This window comes from Pelobates fuscus, chromosome 12, assembly GCF_036172605.1.
Source record: "Pelobates fuscus isolate aPelFus1 chromosome 12, aPelFus1.pri, whole genome shotgun sequence".
NCBI lineage: Eukaryota > Metazoa > Chordata > Amphibia > Anura > Pelobatidae > Pelobates > Pelobates fuscus.
Genome location: NC_086328.1, coordinates 3,388,485 through 3,411,392, shown reverse-complemented (window position 1 = coordinate 3,411,392; position 22,908 = coordinate 3,388,485). Strand labels below are relative to the sequence as shown.

The window sequence follows — 22,908 nt, the reverse complement described above, 5'->3', positions numbered from 1 at the left end:
TACATTAATATTCTGAGATTGCTCAATTGGTCACAAGAAAAGACCTTGTGACATCCGTGACATACCCGGCAGCTCATTTAAGGGACTTCTCCTTAACATAAATAAGGGACGTGCAATGCTTTATTTAAACGACAGGGACATAAATGTATACACCGCTATAGATAGCAGGCTGTGAGATAGCGCCGTGATATATTCTGCTCCTCACTTTATTATTATTACTGGTCACTGTACAGACCCTAACCGGAATCGTGCCTCCAATCCAGACTGCAGTAAATGGATGGTAATAATACAATGCATGTTGGGATAATGTGCAGAGCACAAAGTGAAAGCTCCCATCATAATGTTTGATACAGTGCTGGTCAGTCAGATCATAGTCTGGTGTGTTTAGGATTTGTGCTGCCCTAGGCAGGACGGTGCTCGGGCACACACTTTTACTGACAGACGCTCACTCACTGACAGACGCATACACTCATTGACACACACACAAACTCTCATATACACTGACAATGACATACACACACACTCACTGATGGACACTGACAGACGTGGACACGCACTGACAGACGCACGCATACATTCACTCACCGACACACACACACACACACACACATTTCCACCAACACTCACAAATTAGTTGTTTTCATTTTATTTTAAAGCCACCCAGCCTTCCTGGGAGAGCTGGAGTGGATTACTTACCTGCGGTCCAGTTGGGCTGCTGCACCATCAGGCAGGGGGCAGACAGGCTGAGTAGGTGGCAAGAGAGCTCTGTTTCTCCTGCTCAGCTCCCTTGCGCACCATTTAGTGATGCCAGGAGCCGGAGTGACGTCATATTCCGGCTCCCGGCTTCATTAAGTGGCACTCGAGGGAGCTGAGCAGGAAGAGCTCAGGTGAGCATGCTCCCTCGCTGCCCGCTGCCGGCCTCCAGGGGCTCAAAAGTGGCCAGCCGGCCAGCTCTTGAACCCCCCAGGACACGAGGCAAACAAGGCGTCGTAGTAGCCGGCTGTTCCTGACGTGACTCAAGATGAGCCGTGCATTGTAGCCTGGGCGTTGGGGCAGCTTTTTTGCCGCCCCCTGCAAAGTGCCGCCCAAGGCAGATGCCTTGTTTGCCTCGTGGAATATACATCCCTGGGGAGGCATGGTTTCTGGTAAGAGGTCATTAGAACAGTCATAAGACCGATTAGGTGGTAACGTCTCTGACTGTACTTCATTGAATACCTCCTTGACTTCCAGGTACTGAGGTGGTATCTCTGTTGACACGGGTGGTGCACTGTGTACATTGAAAGTGCCAATACGTTGTGGCATAAGGCTCTTACAATGATCCCAGCAGTCCTCTCCCCATCCCACTATTTCCCCTTTTGGTCCAGTCTAGACGAGGATTGAGTTTTTGGAGCCATGGGAAACCGAGAATTATGGGACAGGAAGGAGAAGAGATCCCCTGAAAAAAACATTTCCTCAGTGTACAAGATTCCTACTAAAACAGTAATGGGAAAGGTTTCATGGGTGATGAGAGAGAGAGGTCTCCAATCAATGGCTTCGACCGCTAAAGGCCTGTCTCTTTGTCTTAATGACAAGAGGTGTTTAGCAGACAATCATAGCCTCACACTGAATAGTATTTTTGTTAAACCGGATGCTCCGTTTCACCAGGAAACGGTTCTTAGTCAATTTAGGGGACATAAACATCACACCTAAGGTCAGTCCTTAGGTGCCCATGTTTTCCGGGCGTACAGGACATGAAATTCTAAGATTTACCACAGTATAGACATAAGCCCACGTTTCTGCTATACTGTCGATCTGCTTCCGTAAGTTTGGTTACCCCCAACTGCATGGGTTCACTTTCCGAAGGTGGAACAGGAACAGATACGACTGGCTTATAAAAATGAGAAGCTAGTGACATGGTAGTATGTCCCATTGTTTATTTATTTCTCTTTCTCTTAACCTATTATCTATGTCAATCATATAGGTGATACATTTGCTAAGACTGACAGGAAGGTCTCAAGCTGTGGTCTCATCGAGTACATTCTTAGATGGACTCGCTGAAAAAGCATTAACCAGACTGCTGTTGGTCCAGTTTACTTCAGAGGCTAATGTTCTAAATTCAATGGCATAATCAGCCACAGAGCGGTTGCTCTACTTAATTATCATCAAGGCCTTGACTGCGTTCCCTTTTTTTCCCCAGAGGTTCAAAGGTCGCTTTGAACTCTGCTAAAAATTCACTGCAATTATGGGCGATGGATTTGCCACTCTCCCATAAAGGGGTGGCCCAGGTTAATGCCGTGCCCGTTAGCTGGTTCATAAGGTAGACAATGTTTTTACCTATCTGATGGAAATGACCTGGTGGTAGCCTCCAAAATTATACACAATTTGCTTGAGAAACCCCCTACATTCTTTAGGATCACCTCCAAAACGAGGAGGAGGTGAAAGGGTTATGGAAGGAGCTCTAAACACCATAGGTACCGCCAAAACTGGCGTCGGAGTAGCCGGCTGTTCCTGAGGTGACTCAAGCCGTGCGTTGTAGCAATGTGTGGAATGCTTGGGCAAATTGGTCCAGCCTGTGATCCATATCCTCCACCATACTCTCACAGGTTATCATATGTTTACATAGTTCTGCAGGATCCATGTTGTCACAACAACTATATGATCCAACATTCAGAACTATGTAACATCTACGTAGAATAGAAAAACAGACAGAACGTAAACCGGTCCTTAGAATGGCCGGGTTAATACAGTGAAGAATAGAGAATTGTCAAGGGAGCCGGAAATCACAATATCGATAAAAAAAGCCAAGTCAGGGAAACCAGGAATATCAATAATAGGATCAGAAAAACGCACTCTCGGATACCAGGAACGGAAACCACGACAGGGCAATGAGCTAAAGTATTCTGGTGTTTAAATACCCCTGCTTGGGCTGTGGTTGGTCAGAGCGTAGCCTCTGACCCCAGGACATGCGTGTACGTCATTTTTTTTAAAAACAAGGTTACAAAGGGATGCGAACTTGCGGTCGGCGCCATTTTGGATCCCGAGTGTGAACAGGATGGACACCCCAATGGTCCGTCTCCCGGCTCGCTGCTGCGCAGGTAATTCCTTAGTGTGGATTTACTAAGGAATCCACACATTAGTTGCTAAGATAGTTGCTAAGATAGTATTATTTAGGGCCTAGTGGGTTATTTTTTACCGTTGCAGGAGAGGAATCAGGGGGTGGGGAAGGAAAGCTGTTAACATATTAATTTATACAATTCCTGAAGAAGTGAATTTTCAATTATTTTTTTGAAGGAGTGGAGACTGGGTGAAAGTCTAACGGAGAGGGAAGGGCGTTCCCCACAAAAGTTAACATTGCTAGAAAGAATACCCCCGCTCCTACCATGTACTCTAAGGGTTAAAGCCCAAAATCCAGTGAAAAGATTGCAGGATGTGGTGGGAGTTCTAACACTATTGATTTATCAGTTATATAACACGCTCCCAATCGTTACTAGGAATAGTAACCATGAAAAGGTCACATTGTGCAGGCCGGGTAGCATGACAAAGAGCCATTGTACACACAGACTCTATGCCATTTAGAGACAAGTGTTTATTGCTCATCATTTGTGGTATTGGTGTTGTAATACAAACAAAATGTAAAAAGATTCGTGAGAACACATCCCCAATACACGGACTTCCACACGTCTCCCCAGATGAACCCCAATTCTGTTACTAGGAAGATACCCAACTGCATAAATTGCACATATTAAATAATACGCAGAATGTCAAGTGTTTTATAGTAACCTAGTATTGGTTTATAGTAACCTAGTATTGGTTTATAGTAACCTAGTATTGGTTTATAGTAACCTAGTATTGGTTTATGGTAACCTAGTATTGGTTTATAGTCACCTAGTATTGGTTTATGGTAACCTAGTTTTGGATTATAGTAACCTAGTATTGGTTTATGGTAACCTAGTATTGGTTTATGATAACCTAGTATTGGTTTATGGTAACCTAGTATTGGTTTATGGTAACCTAGTATTGGTTTATGGTAACCTAGTATTGGTTTATAGTAACCTAGTATTGGTTTATAGTAACCTAGTATTGGTTTATTGTAACCTAGTATTGGTTTATAGTAACCTAGTATTGGTTTATGGTAACCTAGTATTGGTTTATGGTAACCTAGTATTGGTTTATAGTAACCTAGTATTGGTTTATGGTAACCTAGTATTGGTTTATAGTCACCTAGTATTGGTTTATGGTAACCTAGTTTTGGATTATGGTAACCTAGTATTGGTTTATGGTAACCTAGTATTGGTTTATGGTAACCTAGTATTGGATTATAGTAACCTAGTATTGGATTATAGTAACCTAGTATTGGATTATAGTAACCTAGTATTGGTTTATAGTAACCTTGTATTGGTTTATAGTAACCTGGTATTGGTTTATGGTAACCTAGTATTGGATTATGGTAACCTAGTATTGGATTATGGTAGCCTAGTATTGGATTATAATAGCCTAGTATTGGATTATGGTAGCCTAGTATTGGATTATGGTAGCCTAGTATTGGTTTATGGTAACCTAGTATTGGTTTATGGTAACCTAGTATTGGATTATGGTAACCTTGTATTGGTTTATTGTTTATAGCAACAACCTCCCAATATCTTTTTACACTAAAGGGATACGGACATTACAATGTAAATGCTGTCTGTAGAGTACTCTGGGAACACAGCAGCTCACACTGGAGGGGGCAATTAACCAAACCCCCCAATATCTTTTACACTAAAGGGATACGGACATTACAATGCAACTGCTGTCTGTAGAATACTCAGGGAACACAGCAGCTCACACTGGAGGGGGGCAATTAACCAACCCCCCAATATCTTTACACTACAGAGATACGGACATTACAATGTAACTGCTGTCTGTAGAATACTCGGGGGGAACACAGCAGCTCACACTGGAGGGGGGCAATTAACCAACTCCCCAATATCTTTACACTACAGAGATACGGACATTACAATGTAACTGCTGTCTGTAGAATACTCCGTTACTCCCACCCCCCATATCTTTTACAATAAAGGGATACAGACATTGCAACTAAATTTGTGATCTTGATTTAAAAATATGAAAGCAGTAATGTTCGTGTAACTTGCATCCCTCATACAGGACTTGGGGGGTTCAGTTATAATATTGATCTGTAACTCTGTATACACAACTTACTTACTAACTTTCTGTTTTGCTAAAAATAGCTGCTTGGGCTTGTGACCGAATTCCTTGTGACTGCATGCAGTATAATTAAAGGGACACTATAGACCTCAGAACAACTTCATATAGTGGAGACGATGACGCCGTGCATGCGCATTAGCCTCCCAATGTGTTCCTCTGGAAAGCATTGGATTGGCTGACATCAACAAGTTTTGTGATCTCAGCCACGTAGGTGGAGCCAGGTGGGGCCAGCTGCAGCATGACCGTCATGGCATGGGAGAGAAGGTGAGTAAAATAATCTTTTTTTTTTTCAAATGGAGAGAAGCGGAGGTGAGGACCTAAACAGTGATTTTCTCACTCTTGTGTCAGGAATACATGTTAGTATTTTAGGAATACAGTTAGTGTTCCTTTAATAATTTGGGGGAATTATATTGTACAATGACAGAGGACACATGACCTGACAAAGGCTCATGTAGGAGCCGAAACGTTGTCATCACAATTTGCTTTTAACAAAAGACTGCATCTTGGAGAAAGCATGGGGTGTGCCTGGACGTTGGTGTGTTGTCTCTCTGTTTGCCAGGCCTGACTGTGCTGACACCCAGGTGAGGCATCTCCCGGCCTACAATATAGTTAAAAATTGATTGGAGAACAAATAGTAGGTTCCCATCTGTGCCTGGTACAACGGTCACAAGGACAGACACCTCTCCTCTACGCGTGGCCAATATTAACCCTGTAAATACACACAGGGATTGCAACAGATGAAATCCATAAAACAACCAGGTAGTAACCCATTGACCACAGTGTTCGGAGATCCTCCTCCTTCGTATAATACCCGCCTAGAATGATGTTGTTCTGAGTCATTGTAGAAATGCAAATAATCCATATTAATAAAACCATGATTAGACCAGGAGGCCGTATATAGAATGGCGTGTAATGACAGAATGCTGTGACAATATGGCATGGTATTACTGTACAGAGCAGTGCATTCTGGGAATGTTATACACCGTATTAATGATTGTAATCTATAATGTGGCCAGATTGATTTACCTGGGGGTATTTTAGCCCATTACAGTAACTGTACATATCCGTGATCATAGAATAGCTTCATGTACTTCTCCTATATGGAATGTTATACGTGGAAAATTGAGCTGTGAGGTCATGCATTGAATAGATCCCAAACCCACTGAGCTGTAAAAAGGTGTTTTGTGGGATTAATGTGACTTTCCCAGCTACATGTGCAGACACTTTCATTAAGAGATGTTTTGAATGTACCTATACTGATATTACTTATGGGATGTATTGGTTGAACTATATCCCTTACGTGGAAGTCTGAGTATATAAAATGTTTATTTGGTATCATCGTGTTCAATTCTGATTTTATCTTTTAACCCTTTAGAACCTGAAAGAGAGGAAAAAACAGTACAATTCTGCCACAGATCATGCACACTCTGAACCTGGAATACACTTTAAAACATTCAACCCCGAGACGGTAAGACAATATATAGAGCGAGGAGGGCCTTGCATGTAATCACTGCTTATCTGCACTTGCATCTCATGACACACCTGTGCTCCTCGTCTAACCTAAAGACAGGACAAAGATCAATGTCTGTTCCACATCCAGCTAGAGGTTCTAAACAGGTGTCTCCAACTGGGTCGAACAGTCACGGGAATACTTGTGATAAGAGAAAGCATGGATAAACCTGCTGATAAGCTGTGTTCTCTTGTCCTCAGTCCAAAGGCTTTCTTTTATTGTGGCTGATGCCTCACGTAATGACTGGAAAACAGAACTACACACCAGCTCTGATTTCACTTTTCGATGTATTCTCTTTTTTTCTCTGCAGAGCTGTGTCTGCTATATCTGTGCAGAGCTATCTGTGTGTCTGTGTTTCTCTGCAGACCTATCTGTATCGGCTCTGTCTGTGCAGAGCTGTCTGTGTGTCGGCTCTGTCTGTGCAGAGCTGTCTGTGTGTCGGCTCTGTCTGTGCAGAGCTGTCTGTGTGTCGGCTCTGTCTGTGCAGAGCTGTCTGTGTGTCGGCTCTGTCTGTGCAGAGCTGTCTGTGTGTCGGCTCTGTCTGTGCAGAGCTGTCTGTGTGTCGGCTCTGTCTGTGCAGAGCTGTCTGTGTGTCGGCTCTGTCTGTGCAGAGCTGTCTGTGTGTCGGCTCTGTCTGTGCAGAGCTATCTGTGTGTCTGTGTTTCTCTGCAGACCTATCTGTATCGGCTCTGTCTGTGCAGAGCTGTCTGTGTGTCGGCTCTGTCTGTGCAGAGCTGTCTGTGTGTCGGCTCTGTCTGTGCAGAGCTGTCTGTGTGTCGGCTCTGTCTGTGCAGAGCTGTCTGTGTGTCGGCTCTGTCTGTGCAGAGCTGTCTGTGTGTCGGCTCTGTCTGTGCAGAGCTGTCTGTGTGTCGGCTCTGTCTGTGCAGAGCTGTCTGTGTGTCGGCTCTGTCTGTGCAGAGCTGTCTGTGTGTCGGCTCTGTCTGTGCAGAGCTGTCTGTGTGTCGGCTCTGTCTGTGCAGAGCTGTCTGTGTGTCGGCTCTGTCTGTGCAGAGCTGTCTGTGTGTCGGCTCTGTCTGTGCAGAGCGTTCTGTGTCGGCTCTGTCTGTGCAGAGCGTTCTGTGTCGGCTCTGTCTGTGCAGAGCGTTCTGTGTCGGCTCTGTGCAGAGCGTTCTGTGTCGGCTCTGTGCAGAGCGTTCTGTGTCGGCTCTGTGCAGAGCGTTCTGTGTCGGCTCTGTGCAGAGCGTTCTGTGTCGGCTCTGTGCAGAGCTGTCTGTGTGTCGGCTCTGTGCAGAGCTGTCTGTGTGTCGGCTCTGTGCAGAGCTGTCTGTGTGTCGGCTCTGTGCAGAGCTGTCTGTGTGTCGGCTCTGTGCAGAGCTGTCTGTGTGTCGGCTCTGTGCAGAGCTGTCTGTGTGTCGGCTCTGTCTGTGCAGAGCTGTCTGTGTGTCGGCTCTGTCTGTGCAGAGCTGTCTGTGTGTCGGCTCTGTCTGTGCAGAGCTGTCTGTGTGTCGGCTCTGTCTGTGCAGAGCTGTCTGTGTGTCGGCTCTGTCTGTGCAGAGCTGTCTGTGTGTCGGCTCTGTCTGTGCAGAGCTGTCTGTGTGTCGGCTCTGTCTGTGCAGAGCTGTCTGTGTGTCGGCTCTGTCTGTGCAGAGCTGTCTGTGTGTCGGCTCTGTCTGTGCAGAGCTGTCTGTGTGTCGGCTCTGTCTGTGCAGAGCTGTCTGTGTGTCGGCTCTGTCTGTGCAGAGCTGTCTGTGTGTCGGCTCTGTCTGTGCAGAGCTGTCTGTGTGTCGGCTCTGTCTGTGCAGAGCTGTCTGTGTGTCGGCTCTGTCTGTGCAGAGCTGTCTGTGTGTCGGCTCTGTCTGTGCAGAGCTGTCTGTGTGTCGGCTCTGTCTGTGCAGAGCTGTCTGTGTGTCGGCTCTGTCTGTGCAGAGCTGTCTGTGTGTCGGCTCTGTCTGTGCAGAGCTGTCTGTGTGTCGGCTCTGTCTGTGCAGAGCTGTCTGTGTGTCGGCTCTGTCTGTGCAGAGCTGTCTGTGTGTCGGCTCTGTCTGTGCAGAGCTGTCTGTGTGTCGGCTCTGTCTGTGCAGAGCTGTCTGTGTGTCGGCTCTGTCTGTGCAGAGCTGTCTGTGTGTCGGCTCTGTCTGTGCAGAGCTGTCTGTGTGTCGGCTCTGTCTGTGCAGAGCGTTCTGTGTGTCGGCTCTGTCTGTGCAGAGCGTTCTGTGTGTCGGCTCTGTCTGTGCAGAGCGTTCTGTGTGTCGGCTCTGTCTGTGCAGAGCGTTCTGTGTGTCGGCTCTGTCTGTGCAGAGCGTTGTGTGTCGGCTCTGTCTGTGCAGAGCGTTGTGTGTCGGCTCTGTCTGTGCAGAGCGTTGTGTGTCGGCTCTGTCTGTGCAGAGCGTTGTGTGTCGGCTCTGTCTGTGCAGAGCGTTGTGTGTCGGCTCTGTCTGTGCAGAGCGTTGTGTGTCGGCTCTGTCTGTGCAGAGCGTTGTGTGTCGGCTCTGTCTGTGCAGAGCGTTCTGTGTCGGCTCTGTCTGTGCAGAGCGTTCTGTGTCGGCTCTGTCTGTGCAGAGCGTTCTGTGTCGGCTCTGTCTGTGCAGAGCGTTCTGTGTCGGCTCTGTCTGTGCAGAGCGTTCTGTGTCTGCTCTGTCGGCTCTGTCTGTGCAGAGCGCTCTGTGTCGGCTCTGTGCAGAGCGTTCTGTGTCGGCTCTGTCTGTGCAGAGCGTTCTGTGTCGGCTCTGTGCAGAGCGTTCTGTGTCGGCTCTGTCTGTGCAGAGCGTTCTGTGTCGGCTCTGTGCAGAGCTGTCTGTGTGTCGGCTCTGTCTGTGCAGAGCTGTCTGTGTGCCCCGGCTCTGTCTGTGCAGAGCTGTCTGTGTGCCTCGGCTCTGTCTGTGCAGAGCTGTCTGTGTGCCTCGGCTCTGTCTGTGCAGAGCTGTCTGTGTGCCTCGGCTCTGTCTGTGCAGAGCTGTCTGTGTGCCTCGGCTCTGTCTGTGCAGAGCTGTCTGTGTGCCTCGGCTCTGTCTGTGCAGAGCTGTCTGTGTGCCTCGGCTCTGTCTGTGCAGAGCTGTCTGTGTGCCTCGGCTCTGTCTGTGCAGAGCTGTCTGTGTGTCGGCTCTGTCTGTGCAGAGCTGTCTGTGTGCCCCGGCTCTGTCTGTGCGGAGCTGTCTGTGTGCCGGCTCTGTCTGTGCAGAGCTGTCTGTGTGCCCCGGCTCTGTCTGTGCGGAGCTGTCTGTGTGCCGGCTCTGTCTCTGCCTTATTTGCTCACATCACTTGCCCCATACTTGCAATTTAATCTTTCATTCAAATTTATAACAAATGGAATCCTGATTCAGTAATAAGATTTTTCTAGTGAGCGTCTGGTTAATATCGTCGGTTTATTTTAGTTTTTATTCATTTTACTTTATATAATTAAAAATGTGTAATTGAAAAACCACATTCGCTAGAGTGTGTTTCAAAAGAGGCATTTTTCCCCTTCATGCTATTTTGTCATTACACTTTGTGAAGGATATATATTTTATTTAAGGCTAAAACAGCAGGATATCAATGTGTGACTTGAATTATACAAATTCACAATTTTCCTGTTATAGCGTATTTTGATCACATTGGCTTTTCTTAGATTTAGTGTTTTTTTTTCTTAATGTGAATACTTCCTTTTTCAGGATATAGTTGACTGGGAGAAGCCATTGCTCTGGCAAGTAGGACACTTACGGGAGAAGTATGACGAGTGGGTGCATCAACCAGTCAATCGCCCCATCCGACTCTTCCAAACACAGTTTATGGAGTGGTGTTCGAAAACCTCCTGGCAAGTATCACCCCCATTATCCTGCGATAATTCATTATCTCACAGATTGAGGGTGGGATAGACAGAGCTCAAAGCTTATGAAGCTTTTGTGACTAGTCTAGAAGGTGTGTGGTGGTTGGTGGGTTTAACCTGTGTGTTTAAATGCGCAAGCGATTCCCTTTTCTGGTATCTGTGAGCACACAATCTGGTTCAATGTGGTTTCCCTCTGTACAGGTATATCGTGTTGGCAGTCTGGGTCCCGGTGGTGGTGTATTTAATATGGTATTGTCTGACTGAGCTGGCACAAGGGAAGACAAAGCTCTTTTCTTCATTCACAACAGGTAATCAATCCAAGTAATTTGCTCTAACCATCTCGAATCAAGGGAATTGTAAGGATGCTGGTTAATAGAATCCATGGTTAGAAATGATTCTTTGAGAATGCACACCTAGGATCTCGCAACCTCGTATTAAAAAAAGCTTACGGAGCGGGTGTTTGGTCATGTTGTTGTTGTGATATATATATATAGCGACATTAAATTCCGTAGCGATGTACAATGTGTGGGCAAACAGACGCATAATTGTAACTAGACGAGTTGGATGCAAAGGAACAGAGGGATTGAGGGCCCTGCTCAGTGAGTTTACATGTTAGAGGGAGTGGGGTATAGTGACACAGTAACAGAGGGATTGAGGGCCTGCTCAGTGAGCTTACATGTTAGAGGGAGTGAGGTATAGTGACACAGTAACAGAGGGATTGAGGCCCTGCTCAGTGAGTTTACATGTTAGAGGGAGTGGGATATAGTGACACAGTAACCGAGGGATTGAGGCCCTGCTCTGTGAGTTTACATGTTAGAGGGAGTGGGGTATAGTGACACAGTAACAGAGGGATTGAGGGCCCTGCTCAGTGAGTTTACATGTTAGAGGGAGTGTTGTATAGTGACACAGTAACAGAGGGATTGAGGGCCTGCTCAGTGAGTTTACATGCTAGAGGGAGTGGGGTATAGTGACACAGTAACAGAGGGATTGAGGGCCTGCTCAGTGAGTTTACATGCTAGAGGGAGTGGGGTATAGTGACACAGTAACAGAGGGATTGAGGGCCTGCTCAGTGAGTTTACATGCTAGAGGGAGTGGGGTATAGTGACAGTAACAGAGGGATTGAGGGCCTGCTCAGTGAGTTTACATGCTAGAGGGAGTGGGGTATAGTGACACAGTAACAGAGGGATTGAGGGCCCTGCTCAGTGAGTTTACATGCTAGAGGGAGTGGGGTATAGTGACACAGTAACAGAGGGATTGAGGGCCTGCTCAGTGAGTTTACATGTTAGAGGGAGTGGGGTATAGTGACACAGTAACAGAGGGATTGAGGGCCCTGCTCAGTGAGCTTACATGTTAGAGGGAGTGGGGTATAGTGACACAGTAACAGAGGGATTGAGGGTCCTGCTCAGTGAGCTTACATGTTAGAGGGAGTGGGGTATAGTGACACAGTAACAGAGGGATTGAGGGCCCTGCTCAGTGAGTTTACATGTTAGAGGGAGTGGGGTATAGTGACACAGTAACAGAGGGATTGAGGGCCCTGTTCAGTGAGTTTACATGTTAGAGGGAGTGGGGTTATAGTGACACAGTAACAGAGGGATTGAGGCCCTGCTCAGTGAGTTTACATGTTAGAGGGAGTGGGGTATAGTGACACAGTAACAGAGGGATTGGGGGCCCTGCTCAGTGAGTTTACATGTTAGAGGGAGTGGGGTATAGTGACACAGTAACAGAGGGATTGAGGGCCTGCTCAGTGAGCTTACATGTTAGAGGGAGTGAGGTATAGTGACACAGTAACAGAGGGATTGAGGCCCTGCTCAGTGAGTTTACATGTTAGAGGGAGTGGGATATAGTGACACAGTAACCGAGGGATTGAGGCCCTGCTCTGTGAGTTTACATGTTAGAGGGAGTGGGGTATAGTGACACAGTAACAGAGGGATTGAGGGCCCTGCTCAGTGAGTTTACATGTTAGAGGGAGTGTTGTATAGTGACACAGTAACAGAGGGATTGAGGGCCTGCTCAGTGAGTTTACATGCTAGAGGGAGTGGGGTATAGTGACACAGTAACAGAGGGATTGAGGGCCTGCTCAGTGAGTTTACATGCTAGAGGGAGTGGGGTATAGTGACACAGTAACAGAGGGATTGAGGGCCTGCTCAGTGAGTTTACATGCTAGAGGGAGTGGGGTATAGTGACAGTAACAGAGGGATTGAGGGCCTGCTCAGTGAGTTTACATGCTAGAGGGAGTGGGGTATAGTGACACAGTAACAGAGGGATTGAGGGCCCTGCTCAGTGAGTTTACATGCTAGAGGGAGTGGGGTATAGTGACACAGTAACAGAGGGATTGAGGGCCTGCTCAGTGAGTTTACATGTTAGAGGGAGTGGGGTATAGTGACACAGTAACAGAGGGATTGAGGGCCCTGCTCAGTGAGCTTACATGTTAGAGGGAGTGGGGTATAGTGACACAGTAACAGAGGGATTGAGGGTCCTGCTCAGTGAGCTTACATGTTAGAGGGAGTGGGGTATAGTGACACAGTAACAGAGGGATTGAGGCCCTGCTCAGTGAGTTTACATGTTAGAGGGAGTGGGGTATAGTGACACAGTAACAGAGGGATTGGGGGCCCTGCTCAGTGAGTTTACATGTTAGAGGGAGTGGGGTATAGTAACACAGTAACAGAGGGATTGAGGGCCCTGCTCAGTGAGTTTACATGTTAGAGGGAGTGGGGTATAGTGACACAGTAACAGAGGGATTGGGGGCCCTGCTCAGTGAGTTTACATGTTAGAGGGAGTGGGGTATAGTAACACAGTAACAGAGGGATTGAGGGCCCTGCTCAGTGAGTTTACATGTTAGAGGGAGTGGGGTTATAGTGACACAGTAACAGAGGGATTGGGGGCCCTGCTCAGTGAGTTTACATGTTAGAGGGAGTGGGGTATAGTGACACAGTAACAGAGGGATTGAGGGCCCTGCTCAGTGAGTTTACATGTTAGAGGGTGTGGGGTATAGTGACACAGTAACAGAGGGATTGAGGGCCCCGCTCAGTGAGCTTACATGCTAGAGGGAGTGGGGTATAGTGACACAGTAACAGAGGGATTGGGGGCCCTGCTCAGTGAGTTTACATGTTAAGGGAGTGGGGTATAGTAACACAGTAACAGAGGGATTGAGGGCCCTGCTCAGTGAGCTTACATGTTAGAGGGAGTGGGGTATAGTGACACAGTAACAGAGGGATTGAGGGCCCTGCTCAGTGAGTTTACATGCTAGAGGGAGTGGGGTATAGTGACACAGTAACAGAGGGATTGAGGGCCTGCTCAGTGAGTTTACATGCTAGAGGGAGTGGGGTATAGTGACACAGTAACAGAGGGATTGAGGGTCCTGCTCAGTGAGTTTACATGCTAGAGGGAGTGGGGTATAGTGACACAGTAACAGAGGGATTGAGGGCCTGCTCAGTGAGTTTACATGCTAGAGGGAGTGGGGTATAGTGACACAGTAACAGAGGGATTGAGGGCCTGCTCAGTGAGTTTACATGCTAGAGGGAGTGGGGTATAGTGACACAGTAACAGAGGGATTGAGGGCCTGCTCAGTGAGTTTACATGCTAGAGGGAGTGGGGTATAGTGACACAGTAACAGAGGGATTGAGGGTCTGCTCAGTGAGCTTACATGTTAGAGGGAGTGGGGTATAGTGACACAGTAACAGAGGGATTGAGGGCCTGCTCAGTGAGTTTACATGTTAGAGGGAGTGGGGTATAGTGACAGTAACAGAGGGATTGAGGCCCTGCTCAGTGAGCTTACATGTTAGAGGGAGTGGGGTATAGTGACACAGTAACAGAGGGATTGAGGGCCCTGCTCAGTGAGTTTACATGTTAGAGGGAGCGGGGTATAGTGACACAGTAACAGAGGGATTGAGGGTCTGCTCAGTGAGCTTACATGTTAGAGGGAGTGGGGTATAGTGACACAGTAACAGAGGGATTGAGGGCCTGCTCAGTGAGTTTACATGTTAGAGGGAGTGGGGTATAGTGACAGTAACAGAGGGATTGAGGACCCTGCTCAGTGAACTTACATGTTAGAGGGAGCGGGGTATAGTGACACAGTAACAGAGGGATTGAGGGCCTGCTCAGTGAGTTTACATGTTAGAGGGAGTGGGGTATAGTGACAGTAACAGAGGGATTGAGGCCCTGCTCAGTGAGCTTACATGTTAGAGGGAGTGGGGTATAGTGACACAGTAACAGAGGGATTGAGGGCCCTGCTCAGTGAGTTTACATGTTAGAGGGAGCGGGGTATAGTGACACAGTAACAGAGGGATTGAGGGCCCTGCTCAGTGAGTTTACATGTTAGAGGGAGTGGGGTATAGTGACACAGTAACAGAGGGATTGAGGGCCCTGCTCAGTGAGCTTACATGTTAGAGGGAGTGGGGTATAGTGACACAGTAACAGAGGGATTGAGGGTCTGCTCAGTGAGCTTACATGTTAGAGGGAGTGGGGTATAGTGACACAGTAACAGAGGGATTGAGGGCCTGCTCAGTGAGTTTACATGTTAGAGGGAGTGGGGTATAGTGACAGTAACAGAGGGATTGAGGACCCTGCTCAGTGAACTTACATGTTAGAGGGAGCGGGGTATAGTGACACAGTAACAGAGGGATTGAGGGCCTGCTCAGTGAGTTTACATGTTAGAGGGAGTGGGGTATAGTGACACAGTAACAGAGGGATTGAGGGTCTGCTCAGTGAGCTTACATGTTAGAGGGAGTGGGGTATAGTGACACAGTAACAGAGGGATTGAGGGCCCTGCTCAGTGAGTTTACATGTTAGAGGGAGTGGGGTATAGTGACACAGTAACAGAGGGATTGAGGGCCCTGCTCAGTGAGTTTACATGTTAGAGGGAGTGGGGTATAGTGACACAGTAACAGAGGGATTGAGGGCCCTGCTCAGTGAGTTTACATGTTAGAGGGAGTGGGGTATAGTGACACAGTAACAGAGGGATTGAGGCCCCGCTCAGTGAGTTTACATGTTAGAGGGAGTGGGGTATAGTGACACAGTAACAGAGGGATTGAGGGCCCTGCTCAGTGAGTTTACATGTTAGAGGGAGTGGGGTATAGTGACACAGTAACAGAGGGATTGAGGGCCTGCTCAGTGAGTTTACATGTTAGAGGGAGTGGGGTATAGTGACACAGTAACAGAGGGATTGAGGCCCCGCTCAGTGAGTTTACATGTTAGACGGAGTGGGGTGTAGTGAAAGTAACAGAGGGATTGAGGCCCCGCTCAGTGAGTTTACATGTTAGAGGGAGTGGGGTATAGTGACACAGTAACAGAGGGATTGAGGGCCTGCTCAGTGAGTTTACATGTTAGAGGGAGTGGGGTATAGTGACACAGTAACAGAGGGATTGAGGCCCCGCTCAGTGAGTTTACATGTTAGAGGGAGTGGGGTATAGTGACAGTAACAGAGGGATTGAGGCCCCGCTCAGTGAGTTTACATGTTAGAGGGAGTGGGGTATAGTGACAGTAACAGAGGGATTGAGGCCCCGCTCAGTGAGTTTACATGTTAGAGGGAGTGGGGTATAATGACACAGTAACAGAGGGATTGAGGCCTAAATATGCGCCCCACTCATCCTAACCATCCACCCCCCCCCCCCTGCTTATCATGAGATGCTGGTTCCATTGGAGTGACCATGAATCCTTTGCAATTTTTAACTTTTATTTCTTGGGCTGTTGGGTTTATTATTTTCAGTCATTTGGCTAATATAAGGAGTGATAGTGGTGCAGTAATTGTTCCAGGGGCTGCGTTAACCATCGGGTGTAAAGGATGAAGGCAGATCACAGGACTGTAGTGAGAATATAATATTTCAGTGGCCAAGCAGCCATCATCTTCCATCCCCCTTGGGAGTGAGAAAGATTTAGAAAGGCAGGATTGTAATCATCTGGTTGGTACATTTAGTAGCTTTAGTGAGAGCAGCCTTTTTGCCTTTTCAATAGATTCCTTCTCCGGTGCATTCATTCCTTCCAGTTCTGCTAGAATGTCCGATAAGTTTAAATGTTAAACATTGTGAAAGCCATTGCTTGCTGACAGTGTAGGGAACATTTAGAGAACTGTGGTTGACTTAAATGTTTTATTTTTTGTTAGATTATTCCATTCCCGTGCCCGTCTTCTGTTTCTTTCCACTCTTCCTGGTGGGAATGATGATCTGGACGCTGATGGAGTATGCCATTCACAGATACGTGTTCCACATGAACCCCCCAGCCAATAATTACTTTCTTATTACCCTCCACTTCCTGCTTCACGGGCAACACCATAAGGTGAGGAATATGGCAGTGCCAAAAGAAATGCTTCCGGTTAGGTTAACTGCTGCTGGTGGGAAACATATCACCACAATGGAGAGACATGCAGAGACCCCACACAATTTACCATCCACAGAGAGCCACATTGTATTCTAAATGCCACCGTTACAAACTATTCTGATATTTACTACAATTCCTAAAATCAAGGTCATTTTAAACAGAACATGATATTGAAGTATCTCTCTAGTAAGTTTTACAAATAAATGTGACCTTGATAAGCTGATGATGAAAGTAATAAACATTTCTCAGTACTAGTCAGCTATTGTGATGTTACCGGGATATTGAGGTGTAATTCCGTTGGCGGTCTAACCCATGAAAGAATGCGTAATATCGCCGCCTGGGGATAGCGAGGTGAATATAAATATCCTGCTGTTAGTTGCATGACACTTGGTGGTGTGGGCCACAATCTGCTCTGATAAACGTTGTGCCAAACATTGACCGGTTTCTGGGTCGGCTCCAAGTCTCCCAAGGTTTATCAGTTATTTAGAAGTACATTACTTCCTCTGAATATCTGCTAGATTGTATTTAGAGTAAAGGATTCACAGCCTGTCCTGTTTTCCAGGCTCCGTTTGACAGTTCCCGTCTGGTATTCCCTCCAGTCCCAGCATCCTTTGTGATTGTACCACTGTACATCATCCTTCAATATGTGCTTCCTGCGGAGGTGGGGTTGTCCCTGTTTGTAGGAGGCCTTTTTGGATATGTAGCATATGATATGACGCACTATTACCTGCACTATGGTTCTCCTTCCAAAGGGTCCTACCTGGCTTGGCTTAAGTCCTACCATGTTCGCCATCACTTTGAGCACCAAAAGTTAGGTATGTACATTGAAAACAATACATTTGCTTTGTTTGCCCAATGCTCTTAACCCTTTACTCTCCCTCTCTTTCATTAGGTGCTCTCTCTTGCGTCCTGTCTCTCCCTCTCTTTCATTAGGCGCTGTCTCTTGCGTCCTGTCTCTCCCTCTCTTTCATTAGGCGCTTTCTCTTGCGTCCTGTCTCTCCCTCTCTTTCATTAGGCGCTTTCTCTTGCGTCCTGTCTCTCCCTCTCTTTCTTTCATTAGGCGCTGTCTCTTGCGTACTGTCTCTCCCTCTCTTTCATTAGGCGCTGTCTCTTGCGTCCTGTCTCTCCCTCTCTTTCATTAGGCGTTGTCTCTTGCGTCCTGTCTCTCCCTCTCTTTCATTAGGCGCTGTCTCTTGCGTCCTGTCTCTCCCTCTCTTTCATTAGGCGCTGTCTCTTGCGTCCTGTCTCTCCCTCTCTTTCATTAGGCGCTTTCTCTTGCGTCCTGTCTCTCCCTCTCTTTCATTAGGCGCTTTCTCTTGCGTCCTGTCTCTCCCTCTCTTTCTTTCATTAGGCGCTGTCTCTTGCGTCCTGTCTCTCCCTCTCTTTTATTAGGCGCTTTCTCTTGCGTCCTGTCTCTCCCTCTCTTTCTTTCATTAGGCGCTGTCTCTTGCGTCCTGTCTCTCCCTCTCTTTCATTAGGCGTTGTCTCTTGCGTCCTGTCTCTCCCTCTCTTTCATTAGGTGCTGTCTCTTGCGTCCTGTCTCTCCCTCTCTTTCATTAGGCGCTGTCTCTTGCGTCCTGTCTCTCCCTCTCTTTCATTAGGCGTTGTCTCTTGCGTCCTGTCTCTCCCTCTCTTTCATTAGGTGCTGTCTCTTGCGTCCTGTCTCTCCCTCTCTTTCATTAGGCGCTTTCTCTTGCGTCCTGTCTCTCCCTCTCTTTCTTTCATTAGGCGCTGTCTCTTGCGTCCTGTCTCTCCCTCTCTTTCATTAGGCGTTGTCTCTTGCGTCCTGTCTCTCCCTCTCTTTCATTAGGTGCTGTCTCTTGCGTCCTGTCTCTCCCTCTCTTTCATTAGGCGCTGTCTCTTGCGTCCTGTCTCTCCCTCTCTTTCATTAGGCGCTGTCTCTTGCGTCCTGTCTCTCCCTCTCTTTCATTAGGCGCTGTCTCTTGCGTCCTGTCTCTCCCTCTCTTTCATTAGGCGCTTTCTCTTGCGTCCTGTCTCTCCCTCTCTTTCATTAGGCGCTTTCTCTTGCGTCCTGTCTCTCCCTCTCTTTCTTTCATTAGGCGCTGTCTCTTGCGTCCTGTCTCTCCCTCTCTTTCATTAGGCGCTTTCTCTTGCATCCTGTCTCTCCCTCTCTTTCTTTCATTAGGCGCTGTCTCTTGCGTCCTGTCTCTCCCTCTCTTTCATTAGGCGTTGTCTCTTGCGTCCTGTCTCTCCCTCTCTTTCATTAGGTGCTGTCTCTTGCGTCCTGTCTCTCCCTCTCTTTCATTAGGCGCTGTCTCTTGCGCCCTGTCTCTCCCTCTCTTTCATTAGGCGCTGTCTCTTGCATCCTGTCTCTCCCTCTCTTTCATTAGGCGCTGTCTCTTGCATCCTGTCTCTCCCTCTCTTTCATTAGGCGTTGTCTCTTGCGTCCTGTCTCTCCCTCTCTTTCATTAGGCGCTGTCTCTTGCGTCCTGTCTCTCCCTCTCTTTCATTAGGCGTTGTCTCTTGCGTCCTGTCTCTCCCTCTCTTTCATTAGGTGCTGTCTCTTGCGTCCTGTCTCTCCCTCTCTTTCATTAGGCGCTGTCTCTTGCGCCCTGTCTCTCCCTCTCTTTCATTAGGCGCTGTCTCTTGCATCCTGTCTCTCCCTCTCTTTCATTAGGCGCTGTCTCTTGCATCCTGTCTCTCCCTCTCTTTCATTAGGCGTTGTCTCTTGCGTCCTGTCTCTCCCTCTCTTTCATTAGGCGCTGTCTCTTGCGTCCTGTCTCTCCCTCTTTCTTTCATTAGGCGCTGTCTCTTGCGTCCTGTCTCTCCCTCTCTTTGACTTTGCCTGTCTCTACCTCTCATTTTTAAGGTGCCTGCTTGTCTGTCTCATGTTTCGCTGTTTGCTCAGATCTCTACTCACAGCAGTAAACTCCTCGCTGAGGAGTTGTTTGGACAATCAGAATTTATCTGCTAGGATGAAATTAAACCGGGTTGCAGAAGCCATTTCTGTTCTTCAGGGGTAATTTTGGGCTATTCTTTATAAATGTCTGGGGCCGTCAAATTCACAGTAAGATATCTTTTCTATCTGTATCCAATCAAACAAAACGCTCCAAGATGTCATTACGGAATCCACGGTACATTGGGTTCTAATAATGTAACACACCCTGAGAGCAGCAATGTTTGCAGACCAAACCCACATTCTCCGACCAACAAATTATCCCCACTAGCTGAACGGGCCTGTGTTTACTTTATTGGTCGGGCTGTCCGTCATCGTATAATTGATAATTAAACACCTGTACTGCTCACACAAGGGACGCTTACCCTGCATCCCATCTACTATAATGATGCAGTCCTGTGGTAAGTGGCAACGTGGAACGTGCTAGAACGCCACCAGTGTGTGTGTGGCTTTGAATAGGACAACTTTAGTGGCACACATTGAACCTCTTTCTGTAATGATTTGTCCTTCCAGAGAGCTCAGTCCTTACAGTGCTGGAGGTCTAAGATCCATGACAAGTCCATTCATATATATACCAGTAACAAAGAATAATGTTACAGAGTAACAGAGCTTAACAAAGACCCCATTCTGGGTCAAAACGTTGAAGTGTTCCTCATGTTCAAATAAACGTGCCTGAAGCTAGTGGCCTCTTCTCTGTTACTGGTATTAACCATTATTGGGCTTGTGCTGGCCCATGGTCTAGTTTAGCACCCTTGGCTTGATGTACTGTGCTAGTAATGATGTCCTCATTTTAATCTCTTTGCTTTCTTCCCCTTTCCAGGATTTGGCATTACCAGCACACTGTGGGACCGGCCGTTTAACACGCTAATTCCTGAGGACTCCGCAAAGGATTACTAAGCTTTCCTTAGAGAATCAACATATTCTTAAGGAATTCATACCGGGGGAGGAGAAAAAGTTTATTTATGTTTCGGTTTTATAAATGAAAGTTCGTTGTTTTTTTTTCCATTGATCCCAAGTGGTATGGACGCACAAAAGCAGAGAGATAATTATTTATTTAAATGTAAAACAAATTGGAGAGATGTGTTGGGAGTTCTACGAAAGCCAGTACTGGATCTTGGTCCCACCTGGAGTGAACGCGGAGTGCCCTGTCTAGCTGTCAGATTAACGCTGCTGCTAATGTCTTGGAAAAGGAGAAATGAATATAACTTTCTATATATATGAAAATCCACAATGACAGCGTTATCATTAATAGCTACGGCCCCCTTCATGTAAAATCCAGAATATGTAAAAATGTCTTAAAATAAACTAACTTTTATAAAAAAAAAATGTATAATCCTAAATGTATTATCTTTGGGAAGGTCCGTTATTGAAATGGACTCTAGGTTTGAAGGGGTCACGTAAATTCCATTACTGGAGCCAATTTCCTGTATTTGCAATGGGAAGGCCAGGTTATAATACATTGTATCACATTACACTGAGTTTGTTGGAGATAATTGACTTGCGCCACGTGATGTACGTAGTGTTAATGTGATTCTGGTTCCGCCATTGATGGTTTAATTCCTCCTCTCTCTGTCATATCAGAATACAGAAACCAGATATGGAGGCCATGGGTTTTTATTGCACGCAAAGATTATTAGGGGGTCTGTAAACTTGTAAGGATCAGACGTGAAAATCAGAGGATCGATTACGATGTAATAGAATGCACTTAGTCAGATTAATACCGCAATTAACCAAATCTATACACTGTTACCAAATATAATCAAAGCCTATCTATCTGCAAGTGTAGAATGGACAATCTGTATCTGCACTAAAATATTATTTTATACAACAATATATACACAACATCTTGTACAAAGATCAATAATATATTGTCCATGTATGAAGTAAGACTCTTACTGAAAGGACAACATGTTGGCGCAGCCACCCTGGGTCTGTGCAGGTGCGATAAAGATTTGTAAGAGAACACCAGAAGTCTTGACACCTTCCATTTCTCTACTTTGTATATAATCACTCACTTTGAGACCTATCACCTATTTTCTATTATGATGGAAATACAAGCAAGCTGCCTTTTGGGATATGTGTATAAATAAATGCTGCCCACGTTACTGCATTTTTGTAATAGCTGTATACAGAATGAAGCAGCAGTCTGTCTCATCGTGGCGAGGTTTGGATTATACTGCTGGACATGTCATTGTGTAATCAGCACAGTCCTCGTGATGGCATGGGTTTATTGGCTGTCATGTGATGACAGTGTTAGAGACTAGAGATTAGTTAACATGCTATAAGATAAGAGCAATGAACGGGAGATACAGGTAACCTTCTCACAGCTCACCTCGCCCGTACTATGACCAAATCACTTGTTACAAAAATCATCTCTGTAAAAGTTGAATAAAGAACAGGAGGAATGTTTGATATAAATGTGATTAAGGTTTTGGGGATTTGAACCAGAAATTTAAGTATCATAGATTGCCAAGTTTGTAAAATGATTGCATTTTTAGAGGTAATGTGATCACTGGACCAGTTGTGAAGAGCATAATATAGGCTTCTGTAACAGAACCTTACAATTACCTGGGAATATTTGTTGCCAAGCCAGCCCTTTTTCAGAGACTATAATCAGCCTGGAATGGATTACCTGGTTCATGTGGAATAATCAGGAGAATTTGTTTATTTTATGCCATCTGAACGAACCAAACTACCGAACACCGGACCACCCTGCTGTTAATTAGGTGGTATTTTACCTCCCAGGTCGACATTTGCTATTTGTTTGCAAACGCACAAATTCCCTGTCTCACATACTAGGTGGCCGCCATTTCGGGACTTTTACACGTGGTCGCGGCCATCTTAGTCCCGAACAGCGGTGATTTGCCGTCGAGCGTCTGGAACCAAAATCGGACACTCGAGTAGGCGAACACCGCTGAGAACTCCATAAAACCGGGAATTCGTGCCAAAACTACCAAACCCCCCTGCTGTTCAGTAGAAAGACTTAATAGACTATGGGGATTCTAGCGACCTTCAAGAACCGAATGGATGGCAAGATTTTCGTGCCTTTTTTCCGCACGAACGAGGACCGACCGCAAGGCCAAATCTTATGGAACTATTTTCGGCTAGTGTGTCTGTGCGGTCGGTCAAAACTTTGAAGCTCCATATCTCCCGAACCCCTTTACCGAATGGGATGATTTTTGACTATGTTGTACCCACAGACTAGGGCTATCTGGGGATACA

The 22,908-nt window shown here is 46.6% G+C and overlaps 1 protein-coding gene across 1 annotated transcript in view; it reads left to right on the top strand.

Annotated features, from left to right (window-relative positions):
* Window positions 1–21,006, top strand: part of FA2H (fatty acid 2-hydroxylase) — a 33,146-nt gene extending 12,140 nt beyond the window's left edge. The window contains exons 2-7 of the mRNA XM_063438632.1: window positions 6,560–6,652; window positions 10,303–10,445; window positions 10,659–10,765; window positions 16,555–16,727; window positions 17,332–17,584; window positions 20,507–21,006. Coding sequence (XP_063294702.1) covers window positions 6,560–6,652; window positions 10,303–10,445; window positions 10,659–10,765; window positions 16,555–16,727; window positions 17,332–17,584; window positions 20,507–20,583 — 846 coding nt within the window. The 3' untranslated portion in view covers window positions 20,584–21,006. The remainder of the gene's footprint in view (window positions 1–6,559; window positions 6,653–10,302; window positions 10,446–10,658; window positions 10,766–16,554; window positions 16,728–17,331; window positions 17,585–20,506) is intronic.
* Window positions 21,007–22,908: the final 1,902 nt, after the last annotated feature.